The 21,754-nt window shown below is 48.2% G+C and overlaps 1 protein-coding gene across 12 annotated transcripts in view; it reads left to right on the forward strand.

The window, feature by feature from the left end:
• Nucleotides 1-993: 993 nt before the first annotated feature.
• The window catches only part of TMEM94 (transmembrane protein 94), a 42,963-nt gene continuing 22,202 nt past the window's right edge, over nucleotides 994-21,754 (forward strand). For 3 of the 12 annotated variants that reach the window (XM_054457346.2, XM_054457351.2, XM_054457347.2), the window contains exons 1-2: nucleotides 999-1,165; nucleotides 15,954-16,083. In XM_054457346.2, the coding sequence (XP_054313321.2) occupies nucleotides 16,060-16,083 (24 nt within the window). In that variant the 5' untranslated portion in view covers nucleotides 999-1,165; nucleotides 15,954-16,059. Of the gene's footprint in view, nucleotides 1,166-15,953; nucleotides 16,084-20,671; nucleotides 20,879-21,754 lie in introns of those variants that run through there. The other 9 variants (XM_063657112.1, XM_063657113.1, XM_054457344.2 and 6 more) reach the window with 7 other exon arrangements.

The raw sequence follows: 21,754 nt of genomic DNA on the forward strand, positions 1-21,754 counted from the left end.
CTATGTGGCTGCAAAAATAGTTTAGCCTGTGGGGAGTTGGACCTGCAAATGTATGTCTGAGGCAATTTATGAAGGACTTTGAACATCAGGCAGAAAGATTTGGACCTATTTGCAAAGGTGAACTATCAGTTTCTGCGTACAAGGTGGTGACATGATTCTTACGGTGTTTTAGGCAACAGCTGAACTGGGTCATACAAGATTAGTTAATAAAATGCCATCTTCTTGTCCAGCTGAGAAAGGGATTTTAATTATGTAATTAAATTCATGAATGTGGGAAGGGGCTCTTACTTTCACAAGGCCAACCTCAGCTCTTTCCCAATTTTATAAACAAGTTTTTTTTGTTTTTTTGTTTTTGTTTTTTTTAAACAAGCCTTCCAGACTTAGATCTCTGGGAAAAGAGAAGTAAATACTGACACAGGCTTGCTTTGTTTTCCCAAGAGAGGTCTCCCAGGCGATTTCTCTAATTACCTAGAAAAAAAAAATTAACTTGTTTTTCCCTTTAGATTTCAGCCGAGCTGGAAGTGGGAGGGGGGAATTGCAGTATTGCCTTAGATTTTCTAGATTTGGTTTGGACGCAATATTCATCCTGAGGGAGTCCCTCCAAGGCCTCTCGGAGCAGGGAGCCTCTAGGCATTTGTTCAAGGCAACAAGGAGGGAGCTTAGAAGAACTTAAGAGAGGCGGGGAGCTCTGCAAAGGGCTTATTTTAAAAAGAAAGGGAAAAAATGGGGGGCCCGCCGTCTATCTTTTTAGAATAATTCTGTAGGAAAACGAATCGGAGGTAAAGCCGTGCCCTCTGGTCAGGGTTTCTGGACTAGAAACTGCCTGAGCTTTACGCACAAGAAAGGACAGTGGCTCTTCACTCTCCCGGCCGCATCACTCGGCACCTAATTCCGCCAGGCTCCCAGAGGGGCGGTTGCAGCTACAGCCTAGCACGCCGCCTAGCCAATAAGAAGCCAGAATTCTCCCCCATTCTCAAATCCTGACCAATCGGTGGCCTGAACTTTAGCTCTCTGCCCGGCGCCTCTGTTGTCCGGAAGGGAGGCAAGCCCCCTTAGAGTTGCCAGTAACGGACATGGCTGCGGCCCCGGGAGGAGGGGACGTGAAGTGAGGAGGGGGTTGGGAGGGGAGAGGACGCGGGCGAGGAAGACCGGCCCCGGGGCCCCGGTAAGTACGAGAAGGCCCGTGGCCCGAAAGTGGGGAGCAAGGGGGCATGGGGCTCGGCCTTGCGCGTCCTTTGGATTCTTGGCCAAGGAAAGGGGAGTCTGGGGTCTGCACCCAGAGAACGGCCTGAGGGGTGCCTCCTGAGAGGGGAGTCCAGGGACTGACTCTAGTCTCCAGCTCTTGACCATTGCCTTCCCGAGTCTTCAGACTCTTGCTCTCAGCCCTGGATTGGTCCATTGTGGGGTCTCTCGCCCGAAATAAAGCCTCTCGCCAACAAAGAATCCCTGCCCCAGTCTGTCGTGCCTGGGCGCTGGCCCAGAGGACTCCCAACGCCGACGCCCTGAGTATTTATTTCGAGGCCCCTGGGAGTCCTCATGCCCTGACCTAAATAAAGACCGTTGTCCCGCCTGCGCGCGCTCTCCGCAGCCGCCCGGGGTCCTCGCGCGGCCGTCCCCAGCTGGATGGAGCCAGCCGAGGGGCTCCTGGAAGCCTTCTCTGATCTTGCAGTTTGGAGCGTGCTTTTTTTTCGTTCCGCCTTTCCAGAAGCGTTTTCAGCCTCATCAGAAGCTCACCATCCATGCCATCGGATAAAGTGACTCCTGTGGAATGCCCTCGTTTCTGTGCCGCACACCCCTGGAGCCCAGGTCTCCTGGTTCCTAGCATGCCACGATGTGGCCCCTGCCCGCTGCCCAGCGCCAGATGCAAGCAAAGCCCTGCTCTTTCATTGGTGTGTCACCGCGGGCTGCACTTTGGCGTTGCCTTGGTCACGTGCTGCTACATCCCACCCTCTCTCCTGAGTTTTTCGGTGGCTCTTGAGGGAAAAAAGGAGGGAGCTCGTTATGGAATCTGTTTTCTTTCTGGTATGTGGGTGTGTGCATTGGAGAGAAGGATGGTTTTCTCATGATTTATCCAAGATGCTCAGCTTTAGTGACATAGTTGTTATTCCGCAGGTAATCTTGGAAGATGGAAGCAGGGAGGGGGCAGTTTTAACATTTCCATTTCGCAGATGTGGAGATTGTTCGGAGAGGCAAGGCCAGGGTCACCTAGAGCCAAACTAGAATCCGAAAGTCCAGGGGCTTGAGTTCTTTATCCACTAGACCTAGTTGTTTCCTAGGTGTGACCAGAGGAGATCAAGTTCCCTGACTCCCCTGAGCTCTTGCAGGGTGGCTCTGGGCATTAAAAGCGATGGGCATTAAAAGTAGGATCCTCCTGTGCTTCCTGGCAATTACTAGGGTCTTCATGCCTGATTTGCATTCATTAATTTTAAGAAGCCAGCAGGTAGTTCTCTGGCAGACTTCTCGTATTAATATTTATTGTAGTCTCTGTCTGTATTGGGGGCATAAATTATTTTAGTGATTCTCAGGGCAGCGAGAGGCAGAGTAGGAGGAAGGTATGCCTCTTCCTTGGTTTTTGGGAACCATTACAGTGTCATTCGAGATGTTATTAACAGGAACGCGTTGCGTACAGGAACAGCGTGGAGGCAGAAAAAGATTGAAAGCCATCGAGGAGAGAAGAAATGGCACTGTGGTATCTCTTTATAGTACTTTTGGCAAAAGAAGAGCTGATCTTGGTATTCTAAAGAGGTAGTTTAAAAAAAATGTTAGATCCTGAGGCAGAACTAAAAGAATACAAATAAATAAAAAAATTTAAAGCAATGGCACTAGTAAGCTTCAAAAGAGTCAAAATAATGCCTGTAATCCCAGCACTTTGGGAGGCTGATGTGGGAGGACTGCTTGAGCCCAGGAGTTTGAGATCAACCTGGGCAACACACTGACAAGAAAACCAAAAAAAATTAGCTGGGCATGGTGGCATGTGCCTGTGTTCCCAGCTACTTGGGAGGTGGATGCCAGAGGATCGCTTGAGCCCAGAAGTTCGAGGCTGCAGTGAGCCGTGATCATGCCACTCCACTCACTCCAGCCTGGGCAACAGAGCAAGACTCTGTCTCCAAAAAAAAAAAAAAAAAAAGAGTCATGGAATCAAAAAGTTTGAAAATCACTGTAAAGATCAGAGCACATTAAAATGTAGACTATGGTTAACCCTAGAACAGGAGACAGCATGTTCAGATAAAATCCTCAAACATTGCAAGTCTTAGCTGCTATGTTAGCTCTAACTTTCTTGCTCACTTGTTCTCTTTGTCAAAATTGCAAACAGGGAAACTGGTGGATACTGGGGAGTAATGCATTGACCAGGGAAGTGAAGTACAAACCATCTTCTTCATCATCAGCCCCCAAAGAATTGAGAGTTAACTGCCCTTGAACCACCAGACCACCATGCCCCTTGTTTGTGGTGACTTGACCTCAGATGAGACTGGGAGAGCCAGGCCTGGACAGTGAAATGGAAGACAAACCCTATGGCATTTCTATTTTGAGAAGTTGCTAGGTAGTGCCAGCTCCTAGTGCTGAGAACCAGCCTTTTGGAAACCTTAACTCCTGTAGAAACTAATGAGAAATGAAGGTTGTGATTGTCCTGTTCCTCCCTGCTGCTCTCTCCCTAAGTTGGGCTTGAGAAACAGTTTCTACAGGAGAGGGAGGAGTCCTAATGTAAATACTACCTACACCCAAGGCTTTATGTATTTAGCTTAATCTGATGAATCAAGTTGAACTCGTACCATAGCAGTCCAAGCCTGAACGCCACAAAGCCTTTAAGTCCATTCCTGGTGTTCAAGTGAGAAGGTTCCGGGTCAGGCGTGGCACTGGTTGGTAAATATGTGTCAATATTTCTTATCTTACTACTGTGTTAGTGTTGTTTTTACGATGGTGTCTTTCTTTACCAAAATGATAGGATTAAAAATGTTGTTTAAAGCCCGTTTCCAAGCAGGCCTGGGTTTGTTTATAGCAGCACAGGTGAACTAGAGGGTAGGCTATGGCTGAAACAGGAACGCTTTTCTTCCGAGCAGACCCGCCAGCCAGAATGTGTGGTTTGGTGATCAGGGGTTTGTGTAATAATAAGCTTTGCCTGTGGCCGCTGAGACGGCAGTAAACAGTATGGGCCACATGGCATGACAAGTAGGTTAAGGGCCAGATTTAGACACTGATGGCCTGCGTAAGGAGAAGCAAACAACACACTGCTTGCTTTGGGTTTCTCTATCTCCCAAGGCCAGAAGTGATGGGAGAGGGGTGAGGGGTGTCAGAGAGAAGAACCTTGAAAGGCTTAGAGTGGTATTTGAGGAACCAGAAATTTTAGTGTACTATAATTAAATGAACCCAATTTTCTTAACTTCAAGGGCTTCTTGAAAAATAGATTCATGGTACCAGTCTTGCTTGGTAGGGAGGTGAACAGAAAAATACTGGGAAACACTTAAAAAAGATGTATGCTGGACAGAGACTCAAAGGTGTACTCAAAGAGCGTAAACCTTCATTACGTTGACATGAGAGCCAAGTGGGGAATGTTGCTTAGCTATAAGGCAGAGCCTATTGCAAAATCAGAATCAGGAGTTGCTGATTTTTTTTTTTTTTTTTTTTTGGAGACAGAATTTGCTCTGTAGCCCATGTTGGAGTGCAGTGGTGTGATTATGGCTTACTGCAGCCTTGATCTTTTGGGCTCAGGTGATCCTTCCACCTTAGCCCCCTGAGTAGCTGGGACCACAGGCACATGCCACCACACCTGGCTAATTTTTGTATTTTTTACAGAGACGGGTTCTTGCCCTGTTGCCCAGGCTGGTCTCAAACTCCTGTGCTCAAGGGATCTACCTGCCTCGACCTCCCAAAGTGCTGGAATTACAGGCATGAGCCGCCTTGTCAGGCCAGAAGTTGCTGATTTTTAAAATTACGGGGTAAAAAATACATAGTATAACATTTTCCATTGTAACCAGGTCTGTGGCATTAAGTACATTTGCATTGTTGTGCAACCTTCATCACCATCCATCTCCAGAACTTTCTTATTTTCCCAAACTGAAATTCTGTCTCCATTAAACATTTAACTCCCCATTTCCCCTTGCTCCCACCCCTGGCAACCATCTTTCTACTTTCTGTCTCTGTGATTTTGACTATTCTAGAAACCTCATATAAGAGGAATCATACAACATTTGTCCTTTTGCGATTGGCTTTTTTTTGAGACAGAGTTTTGCTCTATTGCCCAAGGCTGGAGTGCAGTGGTGTGGTCTCAACTTACTGCAATCTCCGCCTCCCGAGTTCAAGCAATTCTCCTGCCTCAGCCTCCCGAGTAGCTGGGGATACAGGTGCACACTACCGCGCCTGGCTAATTTTTGTATTTTTAGTAGAGCCGGGGTTTCGCCATGTTGGCCAGGCTGATGTCGAACTCCTGACCCTGGGTGATCCGCCTGCATCGGCCTCCCAGAGTGCTGGGATTACAGGCGTGAGCCACCGTGTCCGGCCTGAAGTTGCTGATCTTTTAAAGACATATTGGATACATTCACATGGTTTGAAAATCAAAGGGCACAAAAGTATATGTATTCAAGGGCAGAAAAAAGTATAAAAAAGAATTTTTTTAAAAAAGTATATATAGTAAAAATTCTCCTTCCTTCTCCCAACCATTCCCTAGCCACTCAGTTCCAATTTATTAATTTTTCCTTTTGTGGATTATGCTTTTGGTACTGAATCTGAGAAATGTAACCCACAGTAGGCCAGGCGCAGTGGCTCACGCCTGTAATCCCAGCACTTTGGGAGGCTGACGTGGGCGGATCACGAGGTCAGGAGATCGAGACCATCCTGGATAAGATGGTGAAACCCTGTCTCTACTAAAAATTAGCTGGGCGTGTTTGCAGGCGCCTGCAGTCCCAGCTACTTGGGAGGCTGAGGCAGGAGAATGGCGTGAACCCGGGAGGCGGAGCTTGCAGTGAGTCGAGATCATGCCACTGCACTCCAGCATGGATGACACAGCAAGACTCCGTCTCAAAAAAAAAAAAGAAAAGTAACCCACAGTCACAAAGATTTTTTCCTATCTCCTATATAAGTTTTACAGTTTTTTTGTTTTGTTTTGTTTGTTTTTGTTTTTTTTTGAGACAGAGTCTTGCTCTGTCGCCCAGGCTGGAGTGCAGTGGCACGATCTCGGGTCACTGCAACCTCCGCCTCCTGGGTTCACGCCATTCTCCTGCCTCAGCCTCCTGAGTAGCTGGGACTACAAGCGCCCGCCACCACGCCCGGCTAATTTTTTGTGTTTTTAGTGGAGATGGGGTTTCACCATGTTAGCCAGGATGGTCTCGATTTCCTGACCTCGTGGTCCACCTGCCTCTGCCTCTGAAAGTGCTGGGATTACAGGTGTGAGCCACCGCACCCAGCCTATAAGTTTTACAGTTTTACATTTAGGTCTATGATCCATTTTGAGTTAATTTTTGTACATGGTACAAGCAATATTTCCAAGTTCTTTTTTTCTTTTTGCATCTGAATATTTAATTGTTCCAGCACCATTTGTTGAAAAGACTGTCCTTTCTCCACTGAATTGCCTTTCATCTTTCTCAAAAGTCAATTAAACATATATGCCTGGATCTGTTTCTGGCACTCTCTAATACCAGGTTATAATACGACATTGCTTTATTGTTGTTGTTGTTTTGAGACAGAGTCTCACTCTGTTGCCTAGGCTGGAGTGCAGTGGTGCAATCTCGGCTCACTGCAACCTCCACCTCCTAGGTTCAAGGGATCCTCCTGCCTTAGCCTCCAAGTAGCTGGATTTACAGGTGCACACTACCACGCCCAGCTAATTTTTTGTGTTTGTAGTAGAGACAGGGTTTCACCAGGTTGGCCAGGCTGGTCTCGACGTCCTGACCTCAAGTGATCTGCCTGCCTCAGCCTCCCAAAGTGCTGGGATTACAGGCGTGAGCCACCATGCCCGGCTCCACATTGCTTTAATTACTGTAGCTTTATAAGGCTTGAAATTAGGTGGTGAAAGTCTTCCAATTTTGTTATCTTGGCATATTCTGATTTGAATGTCTTTTTTTTTTTTTTGAGATGGAGTCTTGCTCCATTGCCAGGCTGGAGTGTAGTGGCACGATCTCGGCTCACTGCAACCTCTGCCTCCTGGGTTCAAGCAATTCTCCTGCCTCAGTCTCCCAAGTAGCTGGGACTACAGGCGTGCGCCACCATGCCCGGCTGATTTTTGTATTTTTAGTAGAGATGGGGTTTCATCATGTTGGCCAGGATGGTCTCGATTTCTTGACCTCGTGATCTGCCAGCCTCGGCCTCCCAAAGTGCTGGGATTACAGGCGTGAGCCACCACGCCTGGCCTGAATGTCTCTTATAAGCAGAGTTGAGCATCTTTGCATATGGAGAAACTATTGGATTTTTTGGTTTCACATTCTCTCAGGGTTAGAATTGTCTTCCTACCCTCCACCTCATGTATTAATTATCTCCGTAATTTCTCAGCCTCTGCTTGGTTCCCTCTAGTGATGGGAGCTCATTGCTTCACAGGGCAGCCTATTCCACTTTTAAAAATATATAGTTCTAAGGCTGGGCATGGTGGCTGACACCTGTAATCCCAGCACTTTGGGAGGCCAATGTGGGAAAATCGCTTGAGGCCAGGAGTTCGAGACCAGCCTGGTCAACATAGTGAGACCCCCATCTCTATTAAAAAAATTAAAAATATACAGTTCTAGGCTTGACTCAGTGGCTCATATCTGTAATTCCAGCACTTTGGGAGGCTGAGGTGGGAGGATTTGCTCAAGCCCCAGAGTTCTAGACCCATCTGGGCAACATAACAAGACCTTGTTTCTACAAAAAAAAAAAAAAAAAAAAAAAAAGCTGGTCATGGTGGCATGTGTCTGTGGTCCCAGCTACTCGGGAGGCTGAAGTGGAAAGATTGAGCCCGGGAGTTTGAGACTGCAGTTGCAGTGAGCCATGATCATGCCACTGCACTCCAGCCTGGGCAACAGAATGAGAACATGTCTCCAAAAGTAAAAAAAGTAAAAAAAGTAAAAAAAAAAAAAAAAAAAAAAAAAAAATATATATATATATATATATATATATATATACAGTTTAAATTATATACAAAGATACTGTACATTTTAAGTCTCAGTCTACCTCTTATAGCATCCTAGTTCCTGTTTTGGGGCCTCCCAGAGTAAGCCTGGCCCTTCTCACTGCTTGTAACCATTATACCTTTCCAGCCCTGCTTGCACCCGAAGTATGTTTTTGGGGTACTGGCTAAGCATCTTCAGTTCTTTCTGCCATTTCTCACTTCTTAGTTTCTCCAGCCTGGTTGCTGCTCTCTGAAAGGTTCTAGTTTTGTTAGTGTCCTTCTTAAAGTGTGTGATGCACAACTGAACAAGATATTCCAGGTATGCTCTGATGTGTACAGAAATCAGACTTCCTCGTCTCTTGTTAGGGACATGGGATGTCTGTTAATGCAGCCTAAATGTGAATGAGCTTTGAGTGAGCATACACTCATATTGAAATTGCATCTAACTAAGCCATTTGTGGTAGTTTTATACAGTAGTTTTTGAACCTAAGTGCAGGACTTAATATTTTTTCCAGTTAAACTGAACCCCTTTGATTTGGCCCATCACTTCAGCCTGTTGAGAGCTTCTTGGATTTTGATTTTGATCTCCTTTCCAGGTTTATGCTATCCAAGAATTTGATTAGCATACCAACTGTTTCCTCACCCAAGTCATTGATAAAAATATTGACTATAATGCCACCAAGGTTGGAATCCTACAGCGTGCTGTTAAAAACTTCCCTCCAGCTTAACACAGATCTATCAATTAGTACCCTGTGGGCACAACTATTAAACTGAATACAGATCCACCTAACCGCATTTTTGGTGTGTTAGGCATGGCTAGCTTACAAGCACAGCTAATGAAGATTGTGCTAGAAGGGATTAGAAGGACGGCCAACTCCTCATCTTGCCCTCAACCTGAGCCTCGGGCTCCCACTTAGTTCTTTTTGACCTTGTTTCTGACCTTGGCAGCAGGAGGCATCCACCCCTTTGTCTTCATGGCTACTGTTGCCACCTTTGTCTAGATACTTGGCATGGCAAACCAAGATTACCGTCATTTTCTTCTAACTCTTCTGCCTATAATTTCTTTCCTTTTCCCTCTGATCCATTTTCTACCCTCTTAAAATACTGAGAACGGCCTGGGCAACATAGACCCTGTCTCCAGAAAAAATTGTCAGGCGTAGTGGCACATACCTGTGATCCCAACTACTCGGGAGGCTGAGATGGGAGGATCACTTGAGCCTGGGAAGTTGAGTTGCAGTGAGCTGTGACTGCACCACTGTACTCCAGCCTGGGCAATAGGGTGAGGCCTTGTCTCAAAAAAAACAAACAAACAAACCTGGGGCTACTCAGAAACCCAGACTCTTCAGTGACTCCTCAGAGCCTCTCCATTTTGGCCCCTTATCCCTGTGTATTTTTTCATTTTCTTTCTTTCTTTTTTTTTTTTTTTTTGAGACGGAGTTTCACTCTTGTTGCCCAGGATGGAGTGCGATGGCATGATCTCAGCTCACTGCAACCTCCGCCTCCTGAGTTCATGTGATTCTCCTGCCTCAGCCTCCCACGTAGCTGGGACTACAGGCGCAGTCGGCTGATTTTTGTATTTTTAGTGGAGATGGGGTTTCTCCATGTTGGTCAGGCTGGTCTTGAACTCCCAACCTCAGGTGATCTGCTGACCTCGGCTTCCCAAAGTGCTGGGATTACAGGCATGAGCCACTGCACCCGGCTGTTTTTTTTGTTGTTGTTAGAGACAGGGTCTCCCTCCGTTTCCCAGGCTGGAGTGCAGTGGCATGATCATAGCTCCCTGCAGCCTTGAACTCCTGGTCTCAAGATCCTCCTGCCTCAGCCATATTCTCAGTCTTTTTCATTGTAGTCATTCTAATGGGTGTGTATTGGTCTCTCGCTGTGGTTTTAAATTTTTTTGTAAGACAGGGTCTTGCTATGTTGCCCAGGCTAGTCTCCAACTCTTGGCCTCAAGTCATCCTCCCCAGTCAGCCTCCCAAAGTGCTGAAATTGCAGTCGTGAGCCACCATGCCTGACCTTCTCATTGTGGTTTTAATTTTTGTTTCCCTACTAATTAATGTTGTTGACCATCTTTTCATATTCATATTGGCTGTTTATATATCTTGTGAAATGTCTGTTCAAATCTCTGCCTGTTTATTGTTTATTTATTTATTATTATTATTTTTTTAAGACAAGGTCTCACTTTGTTGCCCAGGCTGGAGTACAGTGGCGAGATCATGGCTCACTGCAGCCTCCAACTCTTGAGCTCAAGTGATCCTCCTGCCTCAGCCTCCCAAGTAGCTAGGACTGCAGGTGTGTGCCACCATGCCTGGCTGAAATCTTTGCTGATTTTAAAATTGGGTTGTTGGTCTTGTTACTGAGCTGTAAGAACTATATATATATATATATATATTTTTTTTTTAATCCCAAAGACTTCAAAACTACTTTTGCTTTTTGAGATGTGATTTTGGTATGGTATGTTGCTCAGGCTAGACTCAAACTCTTGGCCTCAAGTGATCTGTCTGCCTCAGCCTCCCGAAGTGCTAGGATTATAGCATGAGCCACTGTGCCCAACTCCAATTTTTTTATGGCATATTTTGAAGAGTGGAAATTTTTTTTTTATTTTTATGGAACAATTTATCAGTTGTTTTCTTTTATTTATTTGTTTGTTTTTTAGAGGCAGGGTCTCACTCTGTTGCCTAGACTGGAGTGAAGTGGCACAATCATAGTTCACTGTAACCTTCAACTCCTGGGCTCTAGTGATTCCCCTACCTCAGCCTCCCAAGTAGTTAGGACTACAGGCATGTTCCACCAGACCTGGCTAAAGTTGCTTTCTTTTATGGTTTATGTTTTTTATGTTTTAAGATATCTTTGCTTATCCCAAAGATAAGCAAAGATTCCTTCCCCCACCCCTCCTGCATATTTTCTTCTGGAAGTATTATAGTTTTAACCTTTATGTTTAGATGTGTGATCGGTTTTAAGTTAATTTTTGTATATGGTATGAAGTAAGGGTCAATATATGTGAATCTAGTGCTAGACTCTCTATTCTGTCCCATTGATTTGTATGCCTCTCCTTGTATTAGTACCACATGTTTTGATTACTGTAGCTGTATGTTAAATCTTCAAATCAGGTAGTGTAAGTCCTCAGAATTTGTTTCTCTTTACAAAATTGTTTTGCCTATTCTAGGTCCTTTATCTTTCCATCCAAATTTTAGAATCAGCTTGCCAATTTCTATGGAAGTCCCAGCTGGGACTTTGATTAAGATTGTATTGAGAGGCTGGGTGCGGTGGCTCATGCCTGTAATCCCAGCACTTTGGGAGGCCGAAGCAGGTGGATCACCTGGGATCAGGAGTTCAAGACCAGCCTGGCCAACATGGTGAAACCCCATCTCTACTAAAAATACAAAAAATTAGCAGCAAGAGTGGGAAAAAGAAAGATTGTATTAAATCTATAAATTCGGGGATAATTGCCATCTTAATACTGAGCCTTCCAATCCATGAATATTGTATATTTCCCTATTTATTTAAGTCTTCTTTAATTTTTCTCAGCAGTGTACAGGTCTTACATATATTTTTATTAGAATAATTTCTAGGGTTTTTTTTTTTTTTTTTTTTTTTGAGACTGAGTTTTGTTTTTGTCACCCAGGCTGGAGTGCAATGGCGTGATCTCGGCTCACTGCAACCTCTACCTCCCGGGTTCAAGTGATTCTCCTGCCTCAGCCTCCCAAGTAGCTGATATTACAGGCACCCACAACCATGCCTGGCTAATTTTTGTATTTTTAGTAGAGATGGGGTTTCACCATGTTGTCCAGGCTGGTCTGGAACTCCTGTCCTCAGGTGATCCACCCACTTCAGCCTCCCAAAGTGCTGGGATTACAGGTGTGAGCCACCACACCTGGCCATGCTGTTTTTATACTGTTATAAATGATATTAAAATTTTTATTTTCTGATATTTGATTATAGTATATAGAAATATATTTATATTTTGTATTTTGATCTTATATCCTGCAACTTTGAACTTTTATTTGTTTTAGTATCTTATTTGTGGATTCCTTGGTATTTTCTCCATATACAATTGATCTTGTCTTCTGCAAATAAAGACAGTTTCACTTATTTCTTTCCCATCATTATGCCATCCATTTATTTTTCTTCCACCTTGCTTTTGAGTCCTTATTCTTCACCTAAGTGGCACTCGGTTCATATTTTTTGCTTGCTGCTGATAGTAATGGTAGTTGTTTATTGAGTACCTACTATATGTCAAATATTATACTAGACTCCCTGCATATACTATTTTTCATAATTCTATAGCTCCTCTGTGAAATAGATATTGTCATTTCCATTCTATGAACAAAGACACTGAGGCTCAGAGGGACAAATAATTTGCCAAGGTCATTGGCGTTTGAGACATACTGGAGCTGGGATTTGAACCCAGGGATATTTGGCTTTGAATCCTGTGCTTTTTTTCACAATGGGCTAGGAGCAGAACTGGCCCTTTAAGGACCCTGCTACGGGTTTCAGAGCAGACAGTTAAGAATGGCTGTCTCCCAGAATCCCATGTATGGAATGATGGGAAAACAGAGACTCTTAGAAAAATGTCCTGTTCCTGGCTGCCCTCTCTGTACTGCTGTGGTTCCAGCTGGCCACAGAGTGATTTTGCTTTTGCAGCGTTGGCAGAAGGAGTTAACAGGCACAGTCCCCATCTGGCTCCTGGTGTTTTTCCCTGTGTGGCAACGATCTTATCCAGCCCCTCCTGGGATGGGGTGTCATGGGGACCTCGAGCTGCAGTCGTAAACAGGACTGGGGCAGCCTGAGTCAGACAGTGGCCTTGGGGAGGAGTGGATTTGGTCCCTCAGGATCCCATTTCAGTTGGCTGCCAAAGACTGAATGTCACTGCATTGCAAGGCCACTTCCAGCATCACTGTCTGTATCTGAGCCTTTGAGACTGGCTCAGCTTTGAAAGGCAGGGGTGGGAGAGACGTGGTTGCTCAGCCTAGGGCACCAGCATGGGTGCCACCTTGAGAGGAATTGGGCGGGGTTTTCGAGTGGAGTTGGTGGCAGAACCTGGGCCTTCTGGTTGGGTCCTCCGGACACAGCTTTTATTGTTTCTTGACAGCTTTTTTCTGGGTAATTTCTCCTGGATTTCTGCCTGGCACCCCTTGACAAGGCTTGCTTCTGGCCCCCAAAAGAGCTGTCCTAGTCAGTAGGTTAGTGCTTTCTCCAAGAGGAGTCGCTTGGCATCAAACCAGATTACTCAGTGTCACTCTTTACTCAAACACACCCTGGTCTGAGATCATTAGAGTGACGGCTGCCAGGACGGGAGGGTGAGGGCTGGTGAGGGTAGGTGGGGAGGTAGGGCAAACCTCATTTTCCAGGTAACTAGCCCACTTTTGTCAGACCTGTTGTCAGATTGGGCTGCCCATCGTGTGTTCATCTGCCCAGGTGCCTGTTGAGCACTGCACTCAGCCACGTGAGGGGCTGTGGGCTTGCACATGCTGGTGAGTGTTGTGTCTGACTGCCAGCACGTGGAAAGAAGTCAGTGCCTCGTTCTGGAGATGCAGTGGACGTCCACCCTGCTGCTGTCCCAGCTGCCCCCTGATTATCCAACTTACATATCTAGATTTCACTTGATGTTAAGGCTAACCTTACCCTAAATTTTTTTTTTTTTGAGACTGAGTCTCACTCTGTCGCCCAACTGGAGTGCAGTGGCGCAATCTCAGCTCACTGCAACCTCTGCCTCCCAGGTTCAAGTGATTCTCCTGCCTTAGCCTCCTGAGTAGCTGGGATTACAGGCGCCCACCACCACGCCTGGCTAATTTTTGTATTTTTAGTAGAGATGGGGTTTCATCATATTGGCCAGGCTGGTCTGGAACTCCTGACCTCAAGTGATCTTCCTGCCTCGGCCTCCCAAAGTACTGGGATTGCAGGCGTGAGCCACTGTGCTCGGCCTTAACCCTAAATTTTTAAAATGCTGGCTGGGTACAGTGGCTCATGCCTGAAATCTCAGCACTTTGGGAGGCCGAGGCGGGCAAATCACTTGAGGTCAGGAGTTCATGACCAGCCTGGGCAACATAGCAAGACCCCATCTCTACCAAAAAAGTAGTGATAATAAATAAAAATGCCAGTAAATCCTTTGGGAGGCCGAGGTGGGCAGATTACTTGAGGTCAGAAGTTCATGACCAGCCTGGGCAGCATAGCAAGACCCCATCTCTACCAAAAAAGTAGTGATAATAAATAAAAATGCCAGTAAATCCTTTGGGAGGCCTAGGTGGGCAGATCACCTGAGGTCGGGAGTTTGAGACCAGCCTGACCAACATGGTGAAACCTCATCTCTACTAAAAATACAAAAATTAGCTGGGCGTGGTGGCACATGCCTGTAATCCCAGCTACTCAGGAGTCTGAGGCAGGAGAATCGCTTGAACCCAGGAGGCAGAGGTTGCAGTGAGCCGAGATCATGCCATTGCGCTCCATCCTGGGCAATAAGAGTGAAACTCCGTCTCAAACAAAAAAAAGCCAGTAAACCAATGCTTTTCCTGCATGCTGTAATTCAGTGATAAACAGAGTACATATGGAACAAAACACAGTGTGCCTTTGAAAATGAAGGTTGAGGCTGGGCACAGTGATTCACGCCTGTAGCCTGTAGTCCCAGAACTTTTAAGAGGCTGAGGTGGGGAGGATTGCTTGAGGCCACGAGGTCAAGACCAACCTGGGCAACATAGCAAGACCCTTTCTCCACACAAAATTAAAAAGAATAATAATAGGCTGGGCGTGGTGGCTCATGCCTGTAATCCCAGTACTTTGAGAGGCTGAGGCAGGCGGATCACTTGAGGTCAGGAGTTCAAGACGAGCCTGGCCGAGCGCGGTGGCTCACGCCTGTAATCTCAGCACTTTGGGAGGCCAAGACAGGCAGATCATGAGGTCAGGAGATCGAGACCATCCTGGCTAACACGGTGAAACCCCATCTCTACTAAAAATACAAAAAATTAGCTGGGCGTGGTGGCGGGCACCTGTAGTCCCAGCTACACAGGAGGCTGAGGCAGGAGAATGGCGTGAACCGGGGAGGTGGAGCTTGCAGTGAGCCGAGATCGCGCCACTGCACTCTAGCCTGGGCAACAGAGCGAGACTGTCTCAAAAAAATAAATAAATAAATAAAAAAAAGACCAGCCTGACCAACATGGTGAAACCCTGTCTCAACTAAAAATACAAAAATTAGCTGGGGATGCTGGTGCATGCCTGTAATCCCAGCTACTTGAGGGGCTGAGACAGGAGAATCACTTGAGCCCAGGAGGTGGAGGTTGCAGTAAGCAAAGGTCGCGCCACTGCACTCCAGCCTGGGCAACAGAGCGAGACTCCGTCTCAAAAAAAAAAAAAAAAAAAAGAAAGAAAATGAAGGGTGAAAGAGAGAAAGTTTGTACCCGTTCAGAATCCTCTCTGTAGCCCTCTCCCTCCTGGGCTCAGAGAGTGGAATTCATCTAGAGCTGACTGCCTGGGGGAGCTCTGCTGCTCGATGAGGCTGACTCCGTCTGATGGTCAGTGAGTCCAGTACTTTTCCGTGTACCATACTGTGGTTTAGATGATACTATTATGTTGGGAGGCTGAGGCGGGCAGATCACTTGAGGTCAGGAATTTGAGACCAGCCTGGCTAACATGGCAAAACCCTGTCTCTACTGAAAAATACAAAATTAGCTGGGCGTGGTGATGCATGTCTATAATCCCAGCTACCCGGAAGCAAGAGAATCGCTTGAACCCAGGAGACAGAGTTTGCAGTGAGCCGAGATCAGGTCACAGCACTTCAGCCTGGGCAACAGAGTGAGACTCTGTCTCAAAAAAAAAAAAAATGATGCTGTTGTGTTTCACAGTAGCTGCCTGTTCCAGCAACCTGAGTGATTTCTTTCTTCTTTTTCCCCAGATGTTGTGACTGTGACAGACTCACTGGGGTTTGTACATGCTGGGGAGGAGCCTTCCTTTCAGGGGTGACCACATTCATCTGGGCATGCCTGCAGTACTCTTGGCCCATGGACCTGAAGGAGAAGCACCTGGTAGGCCATATCCTATTACCTTATAGGTATTGTCTGTGTGTCTCTGTTGAACTCTTTCCTACTTGTTTTTGCCTGGGAGGTCCTTAACTGGGGGCTTTAAACAAAAGTTGAGAGAGGAGGCAAGGCTCTGAGTCTTGGGGGATGCGACTGTGACCTTTTGGCTGGGAAGCACGGACTCACCGAGCTATGAATAAAGGATGAAGGTGGACCTATTAACACAACCGCATGAGAGCAGGGTTTCTGATTTAGGTTGGCTCCAAGCCAGTCTTCCACTTCTTGCCCAGGGGTGTGTAATTTAGTTTGTTTGCCCTTTGCTAGGGCGATGTCCTAACCTGCTGAGCCATGCTGAGCATGGCTTCTTTACCTCTCTGTGGTTAAAGAAGAGCGCCCCAATCAGACTCCAAACACAGCTGCCTAATCAGCCGGTGGTGAGCAGCCAGGTGGCCTGGGCCATCCATAAGATCGGTCTTCTCCTCCCAGCCTGGCTTGGCCCAGCCTCCATGTACACTATCTTTGGATGGAGGTAGAGTTGTCAATCAGAAAACTCCTCTCCCTTGACAAAGACTTCCCCAGAAGTCCTTTTGTCTCTTACCTAGCTTCTGCCACACCTTCCTAATAGATCTTTCTGTTTTCTGTAATCCCAGCTACGTGGGAGGCTGAGGCAGGAGAATCGCTTGAACCTAGGAGGCAGAGGTTGCAGTGAGCAGAGAGTGCACTAGTGCACTCTCTGCTCATCAGCCTCCACATGGCTGCCACAAAACTGGTCAGTGGTTCCACACCACCTACTTAACCTTTAGTGTGTACAAAGCCCTCCAGAATCCTGCTCCTGCCCATGGATTTGGTGTTCCTAGCCTTCCTGCTTTGACTTTAGCACTAGTAATCACCTCTAAAATGCTTCCCACCCCTTTTCCTGGAAACTTCTTCTGTTCTTCCTTCAAGACCTAGTTTTGGCATCATTTTCTCCAGTTAAGTCCTCCTTCCTTCCAGAGGTCCTTCCTTTCAGCATTCGTAGTACCTCCACCATTGTACTCGCTATTCTATTGAAATTAACTCATCTCTTCCACTTCATCTCAATATCCTTAGCTCACAGCACCGAGCCTGGCATGTAGCAAGGGCTTAGTACATATTTATTGACCTGAACTTCTGAATAGTGATCTTCCTTCCAGGGAGATCTTGGGAAGGTCTGGAGAGGGGGCTGTGGGTTCACTCCCTAGGCCTCTGCTGGCACCAGGCTGGCTGACTGCTTTCTGTTCAGCTCCAGGCTTCCTGTGTCTCTGGACCAGCTGTGCAATAGGCTTCTGGAATTGAACTTGAAGCAGGTGTGCTTGGCCTCCTGTTCATAGCCACCTCTGGGTGCTCAGCAGATATCCACCCTAGCAGTGATTGGCACAGAGGGAAAGCTACACTTGCCTGTCTCCTAGCTGGGAGTAAGGCTGCTGCAAACAGCTGCAAGGGCTCTGTGCTGCTCAGTTCCAAGGAGCACATCCCCAGAGGCTCTGCTGTTATGCAATGCGGTGGCCTGCCTGGGTGAGGCTGAATCCCCCAAAAGAGAGGATGGTATTGTCTTCTGGTTCCAGCCAGAACCACTGAACACTAGTGCCTAGTGTATGGGGGAAACAAAGTTCTGTATTGAGGGGCTGGCTTCTCTCTCCAGCCTGAGGAAGAAGACTTGAGAACCCAGCTGGATAGCTCTCAGGGGCCATTTTTCCTGGAGGGTTTCTCTTTTTCCTCCTCCTCTTTCTGGATAGGTGAGCCCTGACCTGGAAAGCATCGTCAGTCATCCTTGGCAGTCACCATATTGTGGAATGGCAGCTTTGGGTTGGCAGAGCTTTAGGCACCACGGAGGTGGCCCCTGGCTTAGAGAGGCTTATTGTCTAGTAGAGGAATTGATAGTACAAGCAGGCTGGGCACAGTGGCTCACGTCTGTAATCTCAGCATTTTGGGAGGCCGAGGTAGGCAGATCACTTGAGGCTAGGAGTTCGAGACCGGCCTGGCTGACATGGTGAAACCCTGTCTCTACTAAAAATACAAAAATTAGCTGGGCATGGTGGCACGTGCCTGTAATCCCAGCCACTTGGGAGGCTGAGGCAGGAGAATCGCTTGAACCCAGGAGGCAGAGGTTGCAGTGAGCAGAGATTCACTACTGCACTCCAGCCTGGGCGACAGAGCAAGACTGTCTCAAAACAACAACAACAAACAAAATGGATAGTGCAAGCAGTTAAGTAATACGACCTAGTAGGGCCTCTAGCTGAGGTAACTGGTGAGTTGTATAAATGGGCTTATAAAGATGATCTCAGCCGGGTGTGGTGGCTCACACCCGTAATCCCAGCACTTTGGGAGGCGGAGGCAGGTGGATCATCTGAGGTCAGGAGTTTGAGACCAGCCTGGCCAACATAGTGAAACCCTGTCTCTACTAAAAATGCAAAAATTAGCTGGGTGTGGTGGCACATGCCTGTAATCCCAGCACTTTGGGAGGCCAAGGTAGGCAGATCACCTAAGGTCAGGAGTTCAAGACCAGCCTGGCCAACATGGTGAACCCCTGTCTCTACTAAAAATACAAAAATTAGCCGGGCATGGTAGTACTTGCCTGTAATCCCAGTTATTTGGGAGGCTGGGGCAGGAGAATCTCTTGAACCCGGGAGGTGGAGGTTGCAGTGAGCCGAGATTGAGATCACACCACTGCACTCCAGCCTGGGGGACAGAGCAGAATCTCTAAAACAAACAAACAAACCAGTCAGAAGGTGTCTTGGAGGAGTAGGCTTTGGAGGAGCTGGCATAGTGGTCATTGATGGTAGGAGGGTTGTCGTCCCCTGGCTTAGCTCAGGAGCGGTTTGGCTCTTGATGATTCTCTGCTTCTGATCCATCAGTTCTGTCTCTCCTTCAAAGCCCTCACCCCTGTACCCAGCCCTCCAGCCCACAGTGGCCCTGCTGTGGCAGTGACAGCCTGGGTTCCTGCTGCTTGGGTGCAGGGCTCTCTTCTCCATTTGCTGAGGTGGGCAGTGTAGGAAGGGAGGCAGGGCCCAGAGAGGGCTGCACTGGGGCCTGCACAGCACGCGGGCTAGCCCCTGTGTGCTGTTTTTTCTGGGGCCTGTCACATAGAAGGGACAGTGTTTGCAGACTTGTAGCTCCCACCCGAGCAGTGCCTCAGGAACAGGAGAGGGGACAGGAGTCTTTTCTCTTTGGCTGCAGCCAGATTGCAGAGCAGCAGCATCCTCACAGTGGCTGGCGTGGAAGCTGACCCCCACTGCCAACCTTTCCTTCTCTCCATGGAGTCTTCCTGTTCTTAACCTCTGGACTGCCCGGGCCCTCCCTTCTGTTCTCACTCAACACTCTGTTTGGGGGCCCCACAGGGAGCTGCGTTCATGAAAGGGAATGGGGAGGCTGGCTTGGGCTGCTGAGGCTCCTTCTTCCCTGCAGCTTGAGATGGTGTCGTCTAGGAAACGGAGGGCCCTGGAGAAACATGCTCAGGCTCCAGCTCACACTCTCCAGCTCTGGGACCTGTTAGGCTGTTTCCTCTCCCCTGGGGCGTGTAACCCCATTATAAGGATGGTTTTAGGCAGAGAAGTGTCCCATCCACTCCCCATGCCTTGGCCCCTCCTTCACCCAGGGTGCCTGTGCTGAGAGCATCCTGTATGTCAAACTCGCGGTCCCTGAGTGATGCCTCTGGAGCCATGACTCACTCAGGCTCTGCCTAATGCTCTGGCATGTACTGAGGCAGGAGCCCCAGGTACATCTGGCCTCCTCTCTGCCTGGGGGATGCAGGGCCTGGGCGTTCCCGGGCAGCCTCATGGGCCCAGCAGCACTTGGGCCGGTGCATCTGAATGTATTGGGGCATCACCAGCTGCTGGCCCGGCTCTTCCCTGCATGGCTGTTAGGGTCTCCATGCTACCTGGCAGGAAGGTGTTGGAGTCTTCAGAGGCCCTTTAGGCTGGCTCTTCCCTCCCTACCGGATCCTTCCTTCTGCCAGCTGCCTGGCCTTGGGCTTTGCCTTCCTAGAAGTCACTGCTCGAGTCTTCTCAGCGGCCAGTCCGTCCCGTCCCCCTCCATACAGGATGTGCTACTATTAATAACCCACAAGTCCCCTCTCCCCTCCTTCCTGCAGCCGTAACTGTGGAAAGGGCTGTTGGCTTGGCTCCATGCTGGGGAGTTGCCGTGTGATCTGGGGGCTTCTCATGGATGATGGGCTCACCCAGTGACTTGGGGACAAAGGACAGGTAGTTTGGGAAGAGAGCTGGGATTTGTGTGTCCCAGGGTTCCCCTTGATACTGGCAGTTGTCTTCAGGTTTCTGGGACAGGGGCAGTTTCTCCTCCATCTGTCCCTCTGTCTGTCCATATCCTGGCTGCATGGTGCCCCTCAGCTAACCCCACAGTGGCCTCCTCTGAAGAACAGGCCAAGCTCCTGGACATCTGGCAGCGCATCGGACAAACTTTGTCTTCTCAATGCTCCTGTTTCCTCCCTCCTTCTCTTTCCTCTTCTCCCCTCCCTCCCGCCCTTCCAGGGCTGCTGCCTCCTCCCTCCCTGAATCTGCAGCGTGACTAGAAATAGGCTGAATTAATCAGCAGATTGAAGCTCTGCTCTGCTGCGCCTGATTCTCCGCAGCACCCGGCTTCTTGCTCACACACTCTCAGCTGTCTCCGTCTCTTCTCTCCTCTTCTCTCTCTCTCTCTCTTCACCCTCCCCGCTTTGAGGGAGGTGTTGGAAGTTCTTGCAGCTGACTGCTTGTGGCTCAGGCTCTGGCCCATGCTCTTTAAGCAGGCAGAGCTATGGATGCCCCATCAGGGCAAAGGCAACAAAGTGAGTATGCTGGTGGGGCTTTTACGCTTCTCTTTAAAATGCTGTGTTCCCTGCTTTGTGTGGGAGTCTTCGGGTTAGCGGTTGCTGTGAGAGTCCTGAAGACAATGCAAAATGGGAGGCTGCTTGAATGAGCATGGGTAGCTGGGACCTGGGAAGGGGATTGGGAATGAGAGCCAGAAGGCCAGTGTGCCTGGGGAGCTGCCAGCCAGGCGCCCCAGTCACCCAGAGCAGGACTGGACCCAAGCCTCCCAGGGGATACCCTGCCAAGGCATGTGAGGACCTGGGTTTCCATGCACAGGTGACAGAAGCTCAAGGCCAGGATGCCATCCCTCCTCAGGGCCAGTGAAGGCACTTTGAAGGCACAATGAAGGACCACGTGGGGAACTAAGACAAGAGTCACCAGGGTGGGGAGGATTTTTTCCTAGGTCCTGATGGCTACAGGAGGTGGGGAAGAATGTGGGTGAAAGTGCTAAGGTCAGCATGAGCCAGGAAAAGGAGGAAGCAGCTCTGCTCAAGGCTCTGATTTGCCTGGCTGCAGACAGAGTCCGTCTGTGTCTGGCCCAACTCAGAAGAGTGTATAGTGGCTGAATCTCTGCTTCCGTGATTCGGGCATTGTGTGGAGTCCAGCTTTGTGTCCCTTCCATACCTGCACTGACGACGACAGTGGGGACCCAGAGAGGGGGCCAGGCCTGAGATGGAGTCTCACTATGTTGCCCAGGCTAGTCTCAAACTCCTGGGCTCAAGCGATCCACCCACCTCGGCCTCCCAAAGTGCTGGGGTTACAGGCATGAGCCACCATGCCCAGCCAGCCAGTTCTAATTAGTAATTATCTGCTGTTTTCAAGGCTGAAGGTCAAGGTCTAAATTCATAACCTGT

The sequence above is a fragment of the Pongo pygmaeus genome, chromosome 19 (assembly GCF_028885625.2).
Source record: "Pongo pygmaeus isolate AG05252 chromosome 19, NHGRI_mPonPyg2-v2.0_pri, whole genome shotgun sequence".
NCBI lineage: Eukaryota > Metazoa > Chordata > Mammalia > Primates > Hominidae > Pongo > Pongo pygmaeus.